A 16078-nucleotide genomic window follows, 5' to 3' on the forward strand; every position below is an offset into this window, starting at 1 on the left:
TTGCCAGTTACGCACCGCCCTCTTCGTCTAGCTACTGCCACTGGTAAAGTTACTAAACATGTCAGACCTTAGTAAATCTAAAAGGCGTCATTACAATTTTCAATTTATTCATGACAAAGCCAGGAACAAAACGAGGATTTGTATCAGGGATGCATTTGAGAGATGGAGACGATTGAAGGCGGAGAAGATTTTTTTCATCTGACGCCAAACTTGCTAATTTCCTCCTTGATAGGTAAGTCAGGCATTTACGTTTTCTTATTACTTGTAATAAATGGAAATGGACATTTCGTATGTAAACTATATTGTCCAATACCGTCTATGATCTTGTCTAACAAAGCTAGTATGTTCGTGCAACGAAAACTTAGTGTGATGGTGCTTCGCTCCTAGTGTAATGTTTAGCATGCTAGCTCGGTCAATGACATATCGACATATAGGCTAACGGGGGAAATATATGCCCGTTAGCTTGTATGTCGATGTGTATTCGAACTGACAGGGCAAAATATATTTTCGACAAATATAACCTATGTTTTAGTGTAGTATTTTGTTCTCAATATGCTGATACGCTGACGAAATGGGTTCCAACATTAGCACGGTTGTCATCATGGCAATGTGAAACAAATGGAGACAGCCACATCACATGATAAAATAATTCTTCATTCGTGTAGCCTATAAGCATACCTTGGTGAAACGTCTCCTCTTTAGTTTTGGGTGTACATTAGGCTGCTAAGCATGCTCTACTTATTTTCACCAGTCCAACCATTGCTAGCGTTGGTTTGTATTTTGTTTCTGGTAGTACTGACAATAACCATATGATTGCCATTTGTTGTTATATTGTACGCAGGCATGACATGAAAATAGTCTAATTTCGGTGTAAAATTTGTTGTTGACAAAATGCTTGTCTATTCAGCTATTCTGGTCCCAGCACCTCAACCTCAAGTAAGAGGCAGTGGAAGTTTGAAATTCCTTGGAGTAGCCCAGTCGATCGAGCTGGATTTGGCTGCGTATCTGTCAACCTCAGTCAGGGAGAGGGGGAGGGGACTACAGAATTTTGACTGTGATTGCAGTACCATTTCTAGCCACATTATTACATTTGGCACCTTTCAGTCCAATTAATAGCTTATACAGTATGTATTACAGTGCAGTGTTGTGGTGATCGATAAACATATAGCATGCGCATAACGGGACTTCTGCTTGCGGGTTAAGAGTGAACTCCACTAACAACAACAGCAGCTAATCTTGGTGCTATTGTATCTTCAACAATTGAGTTGACCAATTGTTGGCAGAACAACTTTTTGATGTACTGTACTTTATTTTCGACTCCTGCCTCATCAATAACACTTCTCCACATTGGTAAGCCTTTGGCATGGAGTTATGTACTTAACAAAAAAAGGTGAAATAACTGAAAACATGTTTTATATTGTAGTTTCTTCAAAATAGCCACCCTTTGCTCTGATTACTTTTTCGCACACTCTTAGCATTCTCTCGATGAGCTTCAAGAGGTAGTATATGTATATGTACGTATTTATATACATACTGTAAGTACATATACAGTACATATCTGTCAGGCATACACAGGAAGTGTATTAACATTGTGTATCATGCCACACTGGGATAATGTTGACATTTTGCTATTTCTATTCTCATGTATGATCAGATTCACTGTTGATTAAAACAGTCATGATTTTACAGCTGTGTTTAATGCTGATTAGATGTGGCTACGGTACCTGCCAGCCAAGACCTTACAGGACCTGGTCACAAAGTCCTCACCAAGAGCAGTTACACTGTCTTCCAGGACCACCAGTTTACCCTGGAAGTTGGGCTCAGTAAACAGCTTCACCTGGACAGCAATACAGCACACACATAAGGCAGGAGTAACAGAAAAATGTGCAACCAAGCGCCATATGATCTCACATACACTTTAAGAACGAAAACGTTTTGAGACAGTAAATAAAGATAATCTTCATATCAGGTACTAAATCCAGCAAATAACTATAGAAAAAAAAAAATCCTTAATATCGTTAAGACAAATTCCATTCAAAAACAGGAGCTGTGCTCAAGCACTTGATTATCCTGAATCGTAAATCTTTCACTTCACAAATATTCTATTTATCTGCTTTCAATTCTGTGGGAACAGTTTGGGGGGAGGCCCTTTTCTGTTCCAGCATGACCCTTGTGCCAATTGCACAAGGCGACTATGGAATTAAAACTCGAACATTGCGAGTCTTTGTAAGACATCTGACCTCACAAATGCTCTTTTGAATGAATAGAGAAAAACACTCAGGGTTTCCAAAATATTGCAGAAAGTCTTCCAAGAAGGATCAATGCTGTTACTGTATACTGTCACTGCAACAAGTGAGGTCTACTTCATTATTTCTGGAAGTGTCTAAATACTTTTTGCCATATGCTGTAGGTTATGAGAAATTCATCTTCTGCATACCTTGAACTTGGAGTTCATCAATGAGTCCTTTAAAAAAAGACAAGGAGAGGAATTAAAGTTAAGATTCCAAACTAAAAGGAGTTCTTGTTCCTAGAGGAGATGATCTCACATTGAAGAATGGTTGGATCGATGATATTTTAAAGGTCTGGGCACCCCAGTCCTCCGGATTTGTGTACAGGCCTCTCTCCAGGATGTAGAGCTCACCACTGAATCCTGGATTTTCAAATGCCACCCATCTGCCACAAAGGGAAGTTCACAATGCAACTTTGTACATCAAAATTAATATGCTTTTGATGAGCGAATATCACAATTCAATGAAATTAGTATCACAAGAAAATCCTGTGTTTAAAAAAAAAATCTAATTACATGACTTAGTATACCAAAATGAATATGGTATTACAGTGACAGACGAGAAAGATTGCCACTGGCCGTGAAAAACATAAAGCTGCAAACTTAGAGACGAACATGCATCACAACAAATGCTATAAAGACACATTTTCAGCATAAACTAAATGTGTGTGCCAACTTAAAATAATTATTTGGAATGTTTTCTTTATGTTAACTTATTTATATGGAATGGTAAAGAAAATATAAAACAATAAACACCCACCCAAAAAAACAGGTCGTCATTTTTGTTTAAATCAGAGAGAAGTAGGACAATGGTTATGATTATGGTTATGGTTTGAGTTTATTTTAAATATGCATACAATTACAGCATGATTCGTCACAATGGTAATAAATTGGCACCCAATTTAAGCCTGGAAATTCGAGAAAGACACGAAAAGACGCTTGGTTCCACCCCCCTTTTTCTTTGCGAGGATTATGAGTCATTCATCAACTAAACGGGAGCATATCAATATACCATCAGCCATCATCCCACTGACAGCAGACATTGTACAGTAAGCGATGTTTTATTGTTTGTTGGGTCTCATGAAGTCTGTCGAGAGTAGTAATTAGTGATGTTGTCAAAAGAAAAAGCGAACGTTGTGATGCATTTGTGAAATTAATGCGCCGCTGTATGCTTTAATTGAGCAAAATACATAAATATTACATGTTATCATGAATGTGCCTGTTAATACATTACATATACAGTATATGCTTACAGCATGTATATAAAACCTTGATGGAGGTGTTTGGATGTTATTGTAAGCGCGTTATAGGCAGAATAGAGTGAGTCTTATAGGCTACATTGTAAGCAGACTTTTACTCACATTTTTTTTCTATTTAGAATGTATTAAAAAAAAGAAAAAATATATGTGTGCTTGTCTTACATAAAACATTTGAATTATAGGCAACATTTAAAAAAAAGTGCAGTTCCCCTGTGTGGGCGTTCGCTAACTATTCTCCTGTCAACTTAAGTACATTTGTTCTTAGGAGACCCTGAGGCTGGAATAAGTCCAGTGCTCCATGAAGGTGAAAAATGATATTGCACTTAAAGTTTGCATGCAGTGTACGCCACACGTAATAAAATGATAAGAGACCTCCAGAGAGCTATAAAATGTATTCTGATCGCTTCAATTGAGACACCTAGAAACATCTTTTAAGATGAGGCTTAAAGGACCATAATGTAACTCTGAATCTAATGCACATTGTTGCTTCATGAGTGTGACCACAGCGGAAGGGGACCATGCGTACATCGGTCGTGTTTGGACATCCTAGTGCTAACGGACATTCAGTGCATTAAATGGTTTAATTTGGACCGTGCTCATTGAACAATGTGCCACTTTTGCAGAAAATACACATATAATGAAGTGTCTATCAATGGATTCTATTGGGGTTTTTTTGACAGTCACGTTCTCTCGCACAAGCACACACACACACACACACACACACACACACACACACACACACACACACACACACACACACACACACACACACACACACACACACACACACACACACACACACACACACACACACACACACACACACACACAAACACCTGTCTACTAAGCCCTTTTGACACGTCACAGCTTCAATAACATTTGACCTCTTTACAGGGTGATCTAATAACAAGAACAAATTTCATCTACGGAATTGCGCCCAGCCATAAAGAAGACGCTGTTTAACGTGCATACACACACTACATCACCATGGCGACACACGTAAGCATGACCTGGATTGATACGGCCTTTTCAAATTTAAAGTGTTATCTTTTTCATGGATTTCAAAGACATTTACGAGTGTGAGTAAAACTCCATGTTCCATGATTTTCACTCAACTTTGTTCAAAAAGGTATCACGCAAAATCCGCCTCATAAGTAATGAGCCCGCCTTCATTCACGACTTAGGCACATTTGCCTTACTCACGCAGGCTGGGCATGTCTGCAGGCTGGATGGGAGAATACGAATAAAGCATGTAGAAAAAACACTTAAGCGCAAACGGGAGAATAGAGCCCTAATTGAGCAAATATGTGCTACCGCCAGATAAGACTTGCAAAATCAGTCAAAAAAGGATCGAGAGCAGGGTTCTGCAACCTTTACTATCAAATAAGATTTTGCCACTTCTTACACTAACGAAACAGTATAGAGACGCAAAATGTAACACAATTTATGAACTTTTAAAATGTATCATCTTCTATATTTCTTATTTTACAAGAAAAACAATCTGTCCATGTGAAATTAAACTCTTTTTAATTTTCTCTTTTATATTCATAATTATCTTACCCAAGGGGTTGCACACTCGAGAAGCTGAACTGAACACACTGGCTTCCTTCCGGTCTCTTTTACAGTACTTGCTGTCGTTGCACCTCAGAACTCAGCCTGTCCACTTTCACGGCCTCACAGACAGTCGGAAATTATAGAACTCTTTTTAGAAAGGCAAACTTTTCTGACTCTGGGGTTTAAAAAATTTGAGGGAGCCACAACAAGAAGAGTCACATGTGGCTCAAGAGCCACGGATTGCAGACCTTTTGATCTAGAGGAAAATAATGTCCAGTAATATTAGGGAATTTGTTTTTTATTGTCCACTGGTATCAACCATGTTCAGCCTCAGGAGTTGAAACCAATTGTAATCTACAGGAGATGTTTCTAAGGGGAGATCAGTCACACTAGCTTTTTTTGCACTGTATCCTCGGGGGATGTTTGTATGAACCAACAAGGTGTGTCAAGTATTCTTTCAGCTCAGTGCAGTCACGTTTGTAAGAGGAGCGGCACACATCTCAAACTGCATGATGGGATAAAATCTTTTCTCTCATATTATATCCAATATTATTAGATCAAAACCTGAATGTGGGGTATTTTATTTCATTGGGTCTCAGTCAATACCACAAAAGCCTAAGTGAATCTGAAGGGCTCAAAGTGAATCAACATTCTTGAATGAGGCCAAATGCTTTGCCTCTTGTATAAACAGGAAGATACTCACGCTCCACTTAGGACATTGATGGACTGGGTTTTGGTGCCATGGCCGATCTCCTCTATGTTGACAACGGGACCCATCAGGTCCACACTGAGCCCCAGTGCATTGAAGTTGGGCTCACTGAACAATTTAATGTGCGGGGACAGGAAGTCCTAGGGAAAAACACAGAAATAAAATAGTACATACTTGTCCTTCAAATCACTAAAAACAAACTGTAAAACATAACATTAGATAACAAATAATTCAAGAATACAGTACGTAGTTTACAGAGGATAAAGCTTACAGTGCAAATGGGGCGCAAAGAGAGGAGACCATCCTCAGCTCCACCCCAGTCACGACAGTGCGGATACTCCCCTTCCTCCAGGATGTACTGCTGACCCTCAAAGTCTGCTTCTTGATAGCCAACCCATCTACAAGACACAAACACTTACAATAGTCAGGTATTGTAGACAAATCCAAGTCTGGCATCCGTGCACTTCGATACTCACAGACCACCAAGTATCTTGAGGGACCCCACTGTAGAGGTAGTTTTCTTAGTTTTATGTGGAGTGCCTGGTTCTTCTTTTCCCACTTCCTCACTTAAGTTGTACAAGTCACCATCCACTTCTAAACACTCCCCTTCAAAATTGGGCTTTTCGAACACGAGCGCCTGAACAATCCAAAAAGGAAAGACTTAACATATTGTATGTGTTTACACAGCTTCATGTGTTTCCTGGACCATAACTGAGTGAGGTTGGAATGCAACTTCATAGATCAGAACAATGTGGAAACTACTTTATGATAGATTCCTACCACAGGAAGAGCCTTTCATTTGAATGAATTTTTCCGGAAGCTTATATACTGTCAATGGAATTCCAAGGGGAAAATCTGAGATTCAGATGCAACAGAAAACAGAATTTATATGACTGAGTTCACAAATAATTATTGGATGGCAGTAGTATTAATATTATGGTAAAAGTCCCTCCTCCACAGTACATTCATTCATTAAATATGTCAAACACCACAAGTCATGCGTTCTTCAACAAATCAGTAAACCTGCATGGGCAAGCAGCATAGTTTAACCCCCAAGTTAATGATTCACAGCATGAGAATTTTGCACATTAATTCTTCCAAAATCTTTCGCAACACTTGTGCCTCCAAAAAATAATGTTACTGACTGTCCTTCATTGCAGCAGATTGCATAGGACAAACACATTATTGTACATTATAATAACATTTGAATTTGCTTATAGTAGTACACTCAAAGTATTATCGAGTTTCAAAATGTCAACATTGTCTCCCCCTGTGTTTTATGATCATTTTTAAGGTTCTTCTTATGGTTTATAAATGTTTTTTATGGTAATGGGTCTTATCTGTCAGATTTGCTTTTAACCTACGACCCTTCGTGGACCCTCAAAACCTCTGGCACTGGTCTCCTAATTATTCCAACAGTCAGGACACGAAGTCACAGGATGGCATCTTTCTATTCTATCGCCCCCGTCTATTGAACAGCTTGCTGGAGGACCTCAGAGCTGCAGAGAACATTCATGTTTTTAAGAGAAGGCTCAGACCCACCTTTTTGGTTTGGCTTTTACCCAATATTTATAAATTGTATTGAAGTCATTAGTACTTAACTTTTTATGTTATTAATTATGCTGGATTTTATTCAGTTATATTTATTGATTATATATTTACTGTGTATATATTTTTATTATTCATAATATGTTTCACTTGTATTTTATCCTTTATTCCTACTCATGGTTCTTACTATTAATTATTTTTACTTTCCACCGTTCCTCAGAGGGAGCTTTCTGTATCAGGAATTATCGGCCATGGCTGTGGGGGTGCTTTGTGTTAGTGTCCTGGTGGAGATGGCTCCTGTGATAGTGTTTCTTCACCTAGCCTTTCTGTAATCAGCCATGCATTCATTTGTGCGTGTGTGTGTGTGTGTTTGATGACGGGGTATTGTTTTTAGGTCTGTAAGGCACTTAGTTTTGCATTTATTTTATGTATGAAAAGCGCTTTAAAAATAAAGTTTGATTGATTTATTGATCTCTTGTGCCATCTCATGTGTCGCATATGTGCTGGTATGATAAAGTTAATTGAATCCTTGTTTTTTTGTTGACAAATTGTGTCTTTCACTCAATGTACGACATGATCAATACTGATTAAAACAATAATACAAACCTTGACTTCTTTGGGATGTTCCACCTTTATCGCTCCCTGGAATGATGACAAAAACATTCGTATAAGTGATACAATACACACAATTATACAAAATGACAACCAAGTGAGACCATCTAGCACATATTTAACAGGCTTACTATTCGGAGGGGTCTGACAGAGCCAACAAATGGCTGAAGGAAACCCCAGGACTCAGGGCGGGGAAACTCGCCCACCTCCAGCACTCCTACGAACCCTCCAAAGCCTGGGTCGCTGTACACAAGCCAGCTAAACATACACAGACACAAAAAAGAAAGTATAAAGTGACCCTGGTGGTTATGCGGCAGTAACCTGGTGCTTATAATTACTCTTTACTGTTCAACCTGGTCGTTCTTTATAGATTATAACTAAATGCTGCAAATACATCATTTTATTGTGTTTAACAGTACTAGTTAAAATGAAACAAAAAGTGAAAAATTAACTGAAAAAATATTTTACACAGCAGTTCTGTCTTTTGTCAAACTAAGATGTGTATGTACATGTAGTTAAATAATGCATTAATGAAAATATTTACACCAGTTCAACAGTTTTTGTTACACAAGTGACATCAACTTACACTCCAGAATGGACCTTGATGGAACCAGTAGCCTGTGGGAGCCTATAGGAGCCAATTTCCACTGTATCATCACAGTAAGGTGACATCCTTCCCAAGCCATTGACTTCTGTAAACAGGTCAATTCTTGGTAGGCTATAATCCTGCAACACACAGTATAACAAATGTCCAATGAATGACCAAATAAACAAACCATATCATACCATACTGTGTAGGCCTATGGATTAAATATCAGTGGGCTACATGGCATTGTCAATGGGCATGCATTTTCTGTTAATGTAAGCGTGATGTATGTGACACAAATTTGTGGCAAATTTTCTTGTATTATAATACAACTACAAAAAAACATAAATGCAAAGCTATTTCAAGGAAATACATTTTAAAAAGATTTATGTCAACTGTTTATTCTGTATGTAATAAGGACGCGAAAGGTCTGTGAGTAGTGAGATTCAGTATAAAAACGGTCAAATACACAAATAGTATTTTTTTGTAAATATTTTGCAGTGGGTTACCAATGCACTGCATCGTACTAAGCAGTGTTTGTAGTATTTTGGTTACCATTATTTAAAGTAGCTATGTAAGAGGGGGAAAGTTTTGGAAAAATCTCTGAGTGCAATCTAACAATTACCGTATTTTTCGGACTATAAATCGCTCCAGAGTATACGTCGCACCGGCCGAAAATGCACAATAAAGAAGGAAAAAAACATATATACGTCGCACTGGAGTATAAGTCGCATTTTTTGGGGAAATTTATTTGATAAAACCCAACACCAAGAATAGACATTTGAAAGGCAATTTAAAATAAATAAAGAATAGTGAACAACAGGCTGAATAAGTGTACATTATATGACGCACAAATAACCAACTGAGAACATGCCTGGTATGTTAACGCAACACATCATGGCAAGAGTCATTCAAATAACTATAACATATAGAACATGCTAAACGTTTACCAAACAATCTGTCACTCCCGATCGCTAAATCCGATGAAATCTTCTTCCTCGGTGTCGACTCTGGTATGCGCCCCGCTAGCGTCCTTTCTTTCTGCTGCTCGATTGCTGTTCTCTGCTGCATATTTCACTACATCAAGCTTGTAATCTGCAGTATATGATTTCCTTTTCGGTGCCATTTTAGTTCAGTCCTTCTCAGTTTTTATAAGTTACCGCCAATGTTGATGTGATCCATTTTAATAGCTCCGGCAGTAGCGTATAGCATATAGCAGTTAGCATATCATGACCCACAATGCACTTCTGCCATGACCCGCCCCCGCCAAATTCTTATTGGTTGGCGTGTGAGTGACGATTGCTGACGTGTGTGTGACGATTGAGGACATTTTCTTCGTCGCTCTTGCGAATGGGATGAATAATATTATTTGATATTTTACGTGTTAATAATTTTACACATAAGTCGCTCCAGAGTATATGTCGCACCCACGGCCAAACTATGAAAAAAACGTTGACTTATAGTCCGAAAAATACGGTAAATATACCTAAGCATATTAGATTTAAGAGGAATAATCTGAAATACTAGTTTTACAGTGCAGATGTACCAGTGAGTACATAAAAGCAATTCCCGTATTTTTCGGAGTATAAGTCGCTCCGGAGTACAAGTCGCTCCGGAGTATAAGTCGCACCGGCCGAAAATGCATAACAAAGAAGGAAAAAAACATATATAAGTCGCACTGGAGTATAAGTCGCATTTTTGGGGGAAATTTATTTGATATATCCCAACACCAAGAATAGACATTTGAAAGGCAATTTAAAATAAATAAAGAATAGTGAACAACAGGCTGAATAAGTGTACGTCATATGACGCATAAATAACCAACTGAGACCGTGCCTGGTATGTTAACGTAACATATTATGGTAAGAGTCATTCAAATAACTATAACATATAGAACATGCTATACGTTTACCAAACAATCTGTCACTCCTAATTGCTAAATCCGATGAAATCTAATACGTCTAGTCTCTTACGTGAATGAGCTAAATAATATTATTTGATATTTTACGGTAATGTGTTAATAATTTCACATATAAGTCGCTCCTGAGTATAAGTCGCACCCCCTATGAAAAAAACTGCGACTTATAGTCCGAAAAATACAGTGTACAGAAAATGTAAATTTTTGAACAAACCATCCATCCATCCATCCATTTTCTAACGCTTATTCCCTTTGGGGTCGCGGAGGGTGCTGGAGCCTATCTCAGCTACAATCGGGCGGAAGGCGGTGTACACCCTGGACAAGTCGCTACCTCATCACAGGGCCAACACAGATAGACAGACAACATTCACACTCACAAGCACACACTAGGGCCAATTTAGTGTTGCCAATCAACCTATCCCCAGGTATATCTTTGGAGGTGGAAGGAAGCCCGAGTACCCGGAGGGAACCACGTAGTCACGGGGAGAACATGCAAACTCCACACAGAAAGATCCTAAGCCCGGGATTGAACTCAGGACCTTCGTATTGTGAGGCAGACGCACTAACCCCTCTTCCACCGTGCTGCCCCAATTAAATATACCTAAGCATATTAGATTTGAGAGGAATAATCTGACATACTAGTTTTACAGTGCAGATGTACCAGTGAGTACATAAAAGCAATTATACAGAAAATGTAAATTTTGAACAAACCTTAAAAGCCAAAAACCATGTGAGCTGAATAATTAAGGCTCAAACAAAGTGTTGAATGTATTAGTATGTACAGCATGAATGCAATGAATCACTTGAGCCAAGGCTGATTAGCACTTTCTTTTAGCAACTTACCTTTACCGCCAATCGAATAGAACCGATGACCATGGGTGTTGTTGAGACACGGTGACCCTTTTCATCCATGGTCATAGGGGCTCCATCTTCTGCCCACATGTTCACTATTTGATCTGTTTGGCCCTCCTCCAAGGCAATGACACGACCCTGGAAGCCCTTGTTTTCATACAGGAGCCAACTAAATAAGAGAATTACAAAAAAACAGCAATATTTATTAATAGTACATAAGGTATCACCTTGTAGGTTCTGCTAGTGAATGACAAAAAAACTGACACACAATGCATGCAGATATATTACATCTATAAATAAAGCTTACTTACCATCCTCTGATGACTTGCACCGAGATGACAGTTGACAGTTTCATCCCTGTAGCGTCCTCGACGTCACAGCAGAGTTCATACATGTTTCCTCCAAACTCCTCATGTTCATGTATGAACAACTGGATCACAACACGTTACAATTTTAGGTGGCAGCACTGCTTCAATTCCATGTGACAGTTAATGTGATAAAAATCAGTCAGTATGTTTCCATGCAGTGAATTAGTATGATTTCTCAAATAATTTGGTACAAAATAAACCTTTATCTGATCATGTTTGGTTTTTGAAAAATGTTATCAACACACCAAGATTATGTGATATATGCGAGCACATTTTGGCTGGTGTACAGAAACCGACAAACAGACGTATTTTGACGCTAAAGCTTTTTTTGTAAACACAATTGAATTAACACACAGTAGAAATAATATGTGTAAGTCAGTAGACAACAATAGTAAATTACTTTGAGACAACATTGAAATAGTTCATTCAAAACATCCACAACAACATTGTTGTTCATACTTTATTCAGTGATGAAGAAGTAATTGTCCATACACAACTATGTAGACAGTGTCATTCACATGTACAGTAAACCAGCAATTAAAAATAATTCACTCCATCACAGTAAATAGCTGATGATCATAATGACCAAATCATAATGATCCTAGTAAGCTACAGGCGCTATTTTACTAGGATGTCGCATCTCTTTTTCTATTTACATTAGCACATTGCTAAACAAGCTAAAATGACCACGATCACTCCCTTGTGTACTCTTGGCACACAGTGTGTCGAATTAGAGAAGAGCATGAAAACTGGGACTTCACAAGTATGTGTGAAAAAAAAAGAAACCTTATTATTGTATAAATCAGACTAATTTAGTGAATGGAAATGTACTGAGTGTAAGTGACGCCTTACCTTGCCAGGTCTTTTGTGAAACCCTCTCACCACAGGTGTCTGCAAAAACATGTTTTAATAACAAACACAAAGCAGAGCCAAGGTTTTTTATGTTATGTTTTTCAGGCAACGATAGTAATAACACAATACAATACTGAATCGGAGTGAAGCTCCAGTCATAAGTATTCAAACGCTTACCTTAGACTTTTTCCGTCGGGGAGTCTCTGGGATGTTTTTGCTGGGTGGAGGCAGCATAATGGCTTGAGTCTGGTCCATAGCACCATGTCTGTCTGAATTCTGTGTAGTTTGAGGCATCTTTGTGAACTTCTGGCCAAACTCTTTCTCTCCTTCGTCTGTGGGGTTTTTCTCCCCATCATCAAGCAGTTTGATTTGTGGGACTGGAGTCAGAGGAGCGGGGGAGGGACTAGGTGTTGACTCAATGGCGGCACCATTACCACCACCCACAGCTGCGCTTGCGCCTCTCCCTGTCACACCCATCTTATCTGATTCAACTTCAGGAAAGGTTGAATCAACTGTTTCCTGTTTTCCAAGCAAGTGCAGGTTCTGCTGTTGTTTGGATGAAAAAGTGTTATTTAGGTCAGAGGCTACTTCTTCCTTGTTCCTCTTACTGGTGTAAGGGGAACGGAGTAAGTTAGAAAGCATGGATATCCTTTGTAGTCTGGATTTTGGCTTCTCAGGCAGCTCGCCATTGTTTTGGTCAATCTTTTCCCCCTGTTGGACTTGATCTTTTATCTCATTGAGGGATTCCACTTCCTCTTTTTGTGAGGATGTGGAATCAATTGGTCCATGGGTTTTTTCCACGGCGCGTCCTTCCCGTTTAGCTGCTTTTTGTTGTAGCATCATAGCAGGTGAAATGTCCTTTAAACCTTTTCCTTTCTTCTTTAAGCCAAACTGGAAATGTTCAGGGTCTAATGTTTTCTCAAAATGATCCTCCCTAATGGCTGGCATGGCAAAAGGAGGAGATGGGGACTTCATACGGGAGTGCTTCTTAGGAGGCAGTGAGAACGGAATGCCCCCTGCTTTAATGCTCTTGATGAAATGCTCAAATTCGTCAGGCTTAAAAGATTCATCCACACTGGCTGAGGCATCGGGCCTCCTCCTGTTCTTTTTCTGCTTGCCATGATGTTCCACATCCAACCAGCTAGATGGTGACACTTTCTTGAGTGGAAGACTTTGAGGTAGAGTGGATGTTTTCAGAGAAGTGGGGACAGGGGAGGCACTACAGAGTGCTGTTTTTGACAGTTGTTTGGAACCACTGAGATCTTTAGCTGCTCTATTATTTTCAACATCAAGTGTTAGCTTTGTTTTCTTTTCTTTGGTTGTTTTCTCATTCTTATCAGACAAGCAATCTAATTGTTTTTTTTTATCTCCATCCTTCTGTTCAATGTTTTGCTTGGCATTCATCATCTTCTCATTTTCTTGGTTGCAAATTTCCACTTTAAGCCATTGTTTGTTCTCTTTTATGTCACTTTGAACACTTTCGGTTTTACTTGTGGACAACGTAGACTTTTTGGTATCTTGTGCTGTGACTTCTGGACCATCTGCTGTTACATATTCTGTTTTTTCTAGAGTGTCTTCTTCCAAACTTTTAATTTGACGTTCTTTTATTCCCTGTGTTGCATCTGTGTCACCATTTGGGCTTTCCTGTGGTAGTTCAGTAATTGATTCTGTTGCTTGATCAGCATTTTCATCTGTTTTTTTACTGCCCTCGTCTATTTTGCCCACAGGCTTCTTGTCCTCTTGGTTGCTAACTTCAAAGATAGTAGTCCCAATGGTACTTTTAGTTTGTGAACTTTTCATCAATGTATTTGTTGTTCCACTCTCTTCTTTTGTTAATTTAGTTGTCTTAGTTTCACTTTGACAGGCTTTTTCAACATGACCGTGTTTGTCCTGATTTTTACTCCTGGCTCCCTTGTCCTTGGTTAAAGGTAACTTGGGTTCCAGTTGCTCTTTCCCTGTTACTTTCATCTGCTGTAGAAGTTCCCCAGCCACACATGTGACCTTGTCCTTCACAGAATTCTCAGTATTTTCTTTGGAATCCGCCATCTTGGTTGTATGTTGACGAACATTATTCATTTTTCCTGTTGTCAGTGCTTCAATCTGTTTCTTTTTTAGGGTGTTTACTGTTTTTGTTTCTGAAGCTGGCAGTAAATATTCCTGATCTGATGTTACATTAGTTGATTCATGAGGTGTCTCTGCTTCATTCCCTGTGGTTAAGGCCACAATGCAGTCGCTGCCCATCACTGAAGATTCATTCAGCTTTTCATTTGACTTCGATTCTTTTGCCTCTCTTTCAGATTTTTGTGCTTGTAAAAGAGGCTCTTTATCCAGCTGATATTCAACATTCTTAGGGGCCTCACTAAGAGCTTCAGTGTCTGTGTCTATTGTCGTTGCTGATTTCTTGCCAACTTCCTCTTTACTCTTCTCCTCTCCTGCCACAGTTTTTGTTCCACATATGGTGTGTGCTGGTGGTGACATATTCTTTTGAGGAACTTTATCTGTCACTTGCTTTTCAAATAATTCACAATCCTGCATGTTATTATTTATTTTATCTAACGAAATGGAAGGTGTGGTTAAAATTTCTTCTTGGATTTCAGATGTATGACCTTTTGATGCAGACTCCACGGGACAGACATTTGCATTTTCTTTAGAGGTTAGTGTAACCGATCCATCAACGGAAACACCATCTTGGTGAGAGTGTATAACGATGTCACGCTGAATTATGTCACCAAAGGCAGATTTCACAGACTGTGGTTCTAAATCACCTTTTTCCCGAATAGACCCCAGTTCTGTGCTATTTGTAAGCTGAGCTGTCTCCGAAAGGCAGTTGTCCTTTACATTTTCTGAGGACATCTGTGGTGTTTGTGGTGCAGAGCGGTCACTTTCAAAATGAGCTACATTTTCAGAAGACTCTGACGTCAGTTGTTGCAGTACATCATGCTCCTCTACTTGCCGGCTAGTCTTTGTACTGTGTGCCTCTTCTTTTACTGGCTTACCTTTGTTTTCAAGTTTTATTTTAACAATTTTATTCTCATTATTAAGGATTATTGTCTTTGAAATGTTTCTTTTAGGACTACTTAGGGCCTCTTCAAACCCCTGTACGGCTGTCACTTTCTCTTTGGTTTCACTGGTATATGATTTACATGCAATTGTCTCACTAAGTACTTCTTCACCATCAGTGGTACAGTCTTTAGAACAACCTGCAACAGTACTAGGTGCTAGTTTGGCAAATGTCTCTGTGTTACACTTCAAACGTACATTGTCATCTTTAGATGTACACATGCTTGACAAATTGTCTTTTGGGGAATTTTGATGATGTCTCAATTTACCAATGTGAGCACTCTGGCTTTTTGTAGGAAGTTTGCTTGGAGATGAGGGCACAGAACTATTAAATGGAGTCTTTAGGTGTTGTTCCACAAGCTTTGAATCTTCTTTATCTTGATTGTTGACAACTGGTGTGTCATTATTGTCATTGTTGGGACTTATCTTTGAGATGTGTCTTATTGGTTTCAGTGATGGGATGCCTGTTGGGC

General features: G+C 38.9%; 1 protein-coding gene across 1 annotated transcript in view; it reads right to left on the reverse strand.

The window, feature by feature from the left end:
• The window catches only part of crybg1a (crystallin beta-gamma domain containing 1a), an 83560-nt gene that overhangs the window by 10733 nt on the left and 56749 nt on the right, over positions 1-16078 (reverse strand). The window contains exons 5-17 of the mRNA XM_062041784.1: positions 12723-16069; positions 12546-12584; positions 11637-11755; positions 11317-11494; positions 8556-8695; positions 8101-8227; positions 7964-7999; positions 6286-6446; positions 6081-6207; positions 5804-5949; positions 2547-2673; positions 2438-2464; positions 1725-1837 (exon numbers count right to left, since the gene is read on the reverse strand). Coding sequence (XP_061897768.1) covers positions 1725-1837; positions 2438-2464; positions 2547-2673; positions 5804-5949; positions 6081-6207; positions 6286-6446; positions 7964-7999; positions 8101-8227; positions 8556-8695; positions 11317-11494; positions 11637-11755; positions 12546-12584; positions 12723-16069 — 4687 coding nt within the window. The remainder of the gene's footprint in view (positions 1-1724; positions 1838-2437; positions 2465-2546; positions 2674-5803; positions 5950-6080; positions 6208-6285; positions 6447-7963; positions 8000-8100; positions 8228-8555; positions 8696-11316; positions 11495-11636; positions 11756-12545; positions 12585-12722; positions 16070-16078) is intronic.

Source organism: Entelurus aequoreus, linkage group LG03 (assembly GCF_033978785.1).
Source record: "Entelurus aequoreus isolate RoL-2023_Sb linkage group LG03, RoL_Eaeq_v1.1, whole genome shotgun sequence".
NCBI classification, from domain to species: domain Eukaryota; kingdom Metazoa; phylum Chordata; class Actinopteri; order Syngnathiformes; family Syngnathidae; genus Entelurus; species Entelurus aequoreus.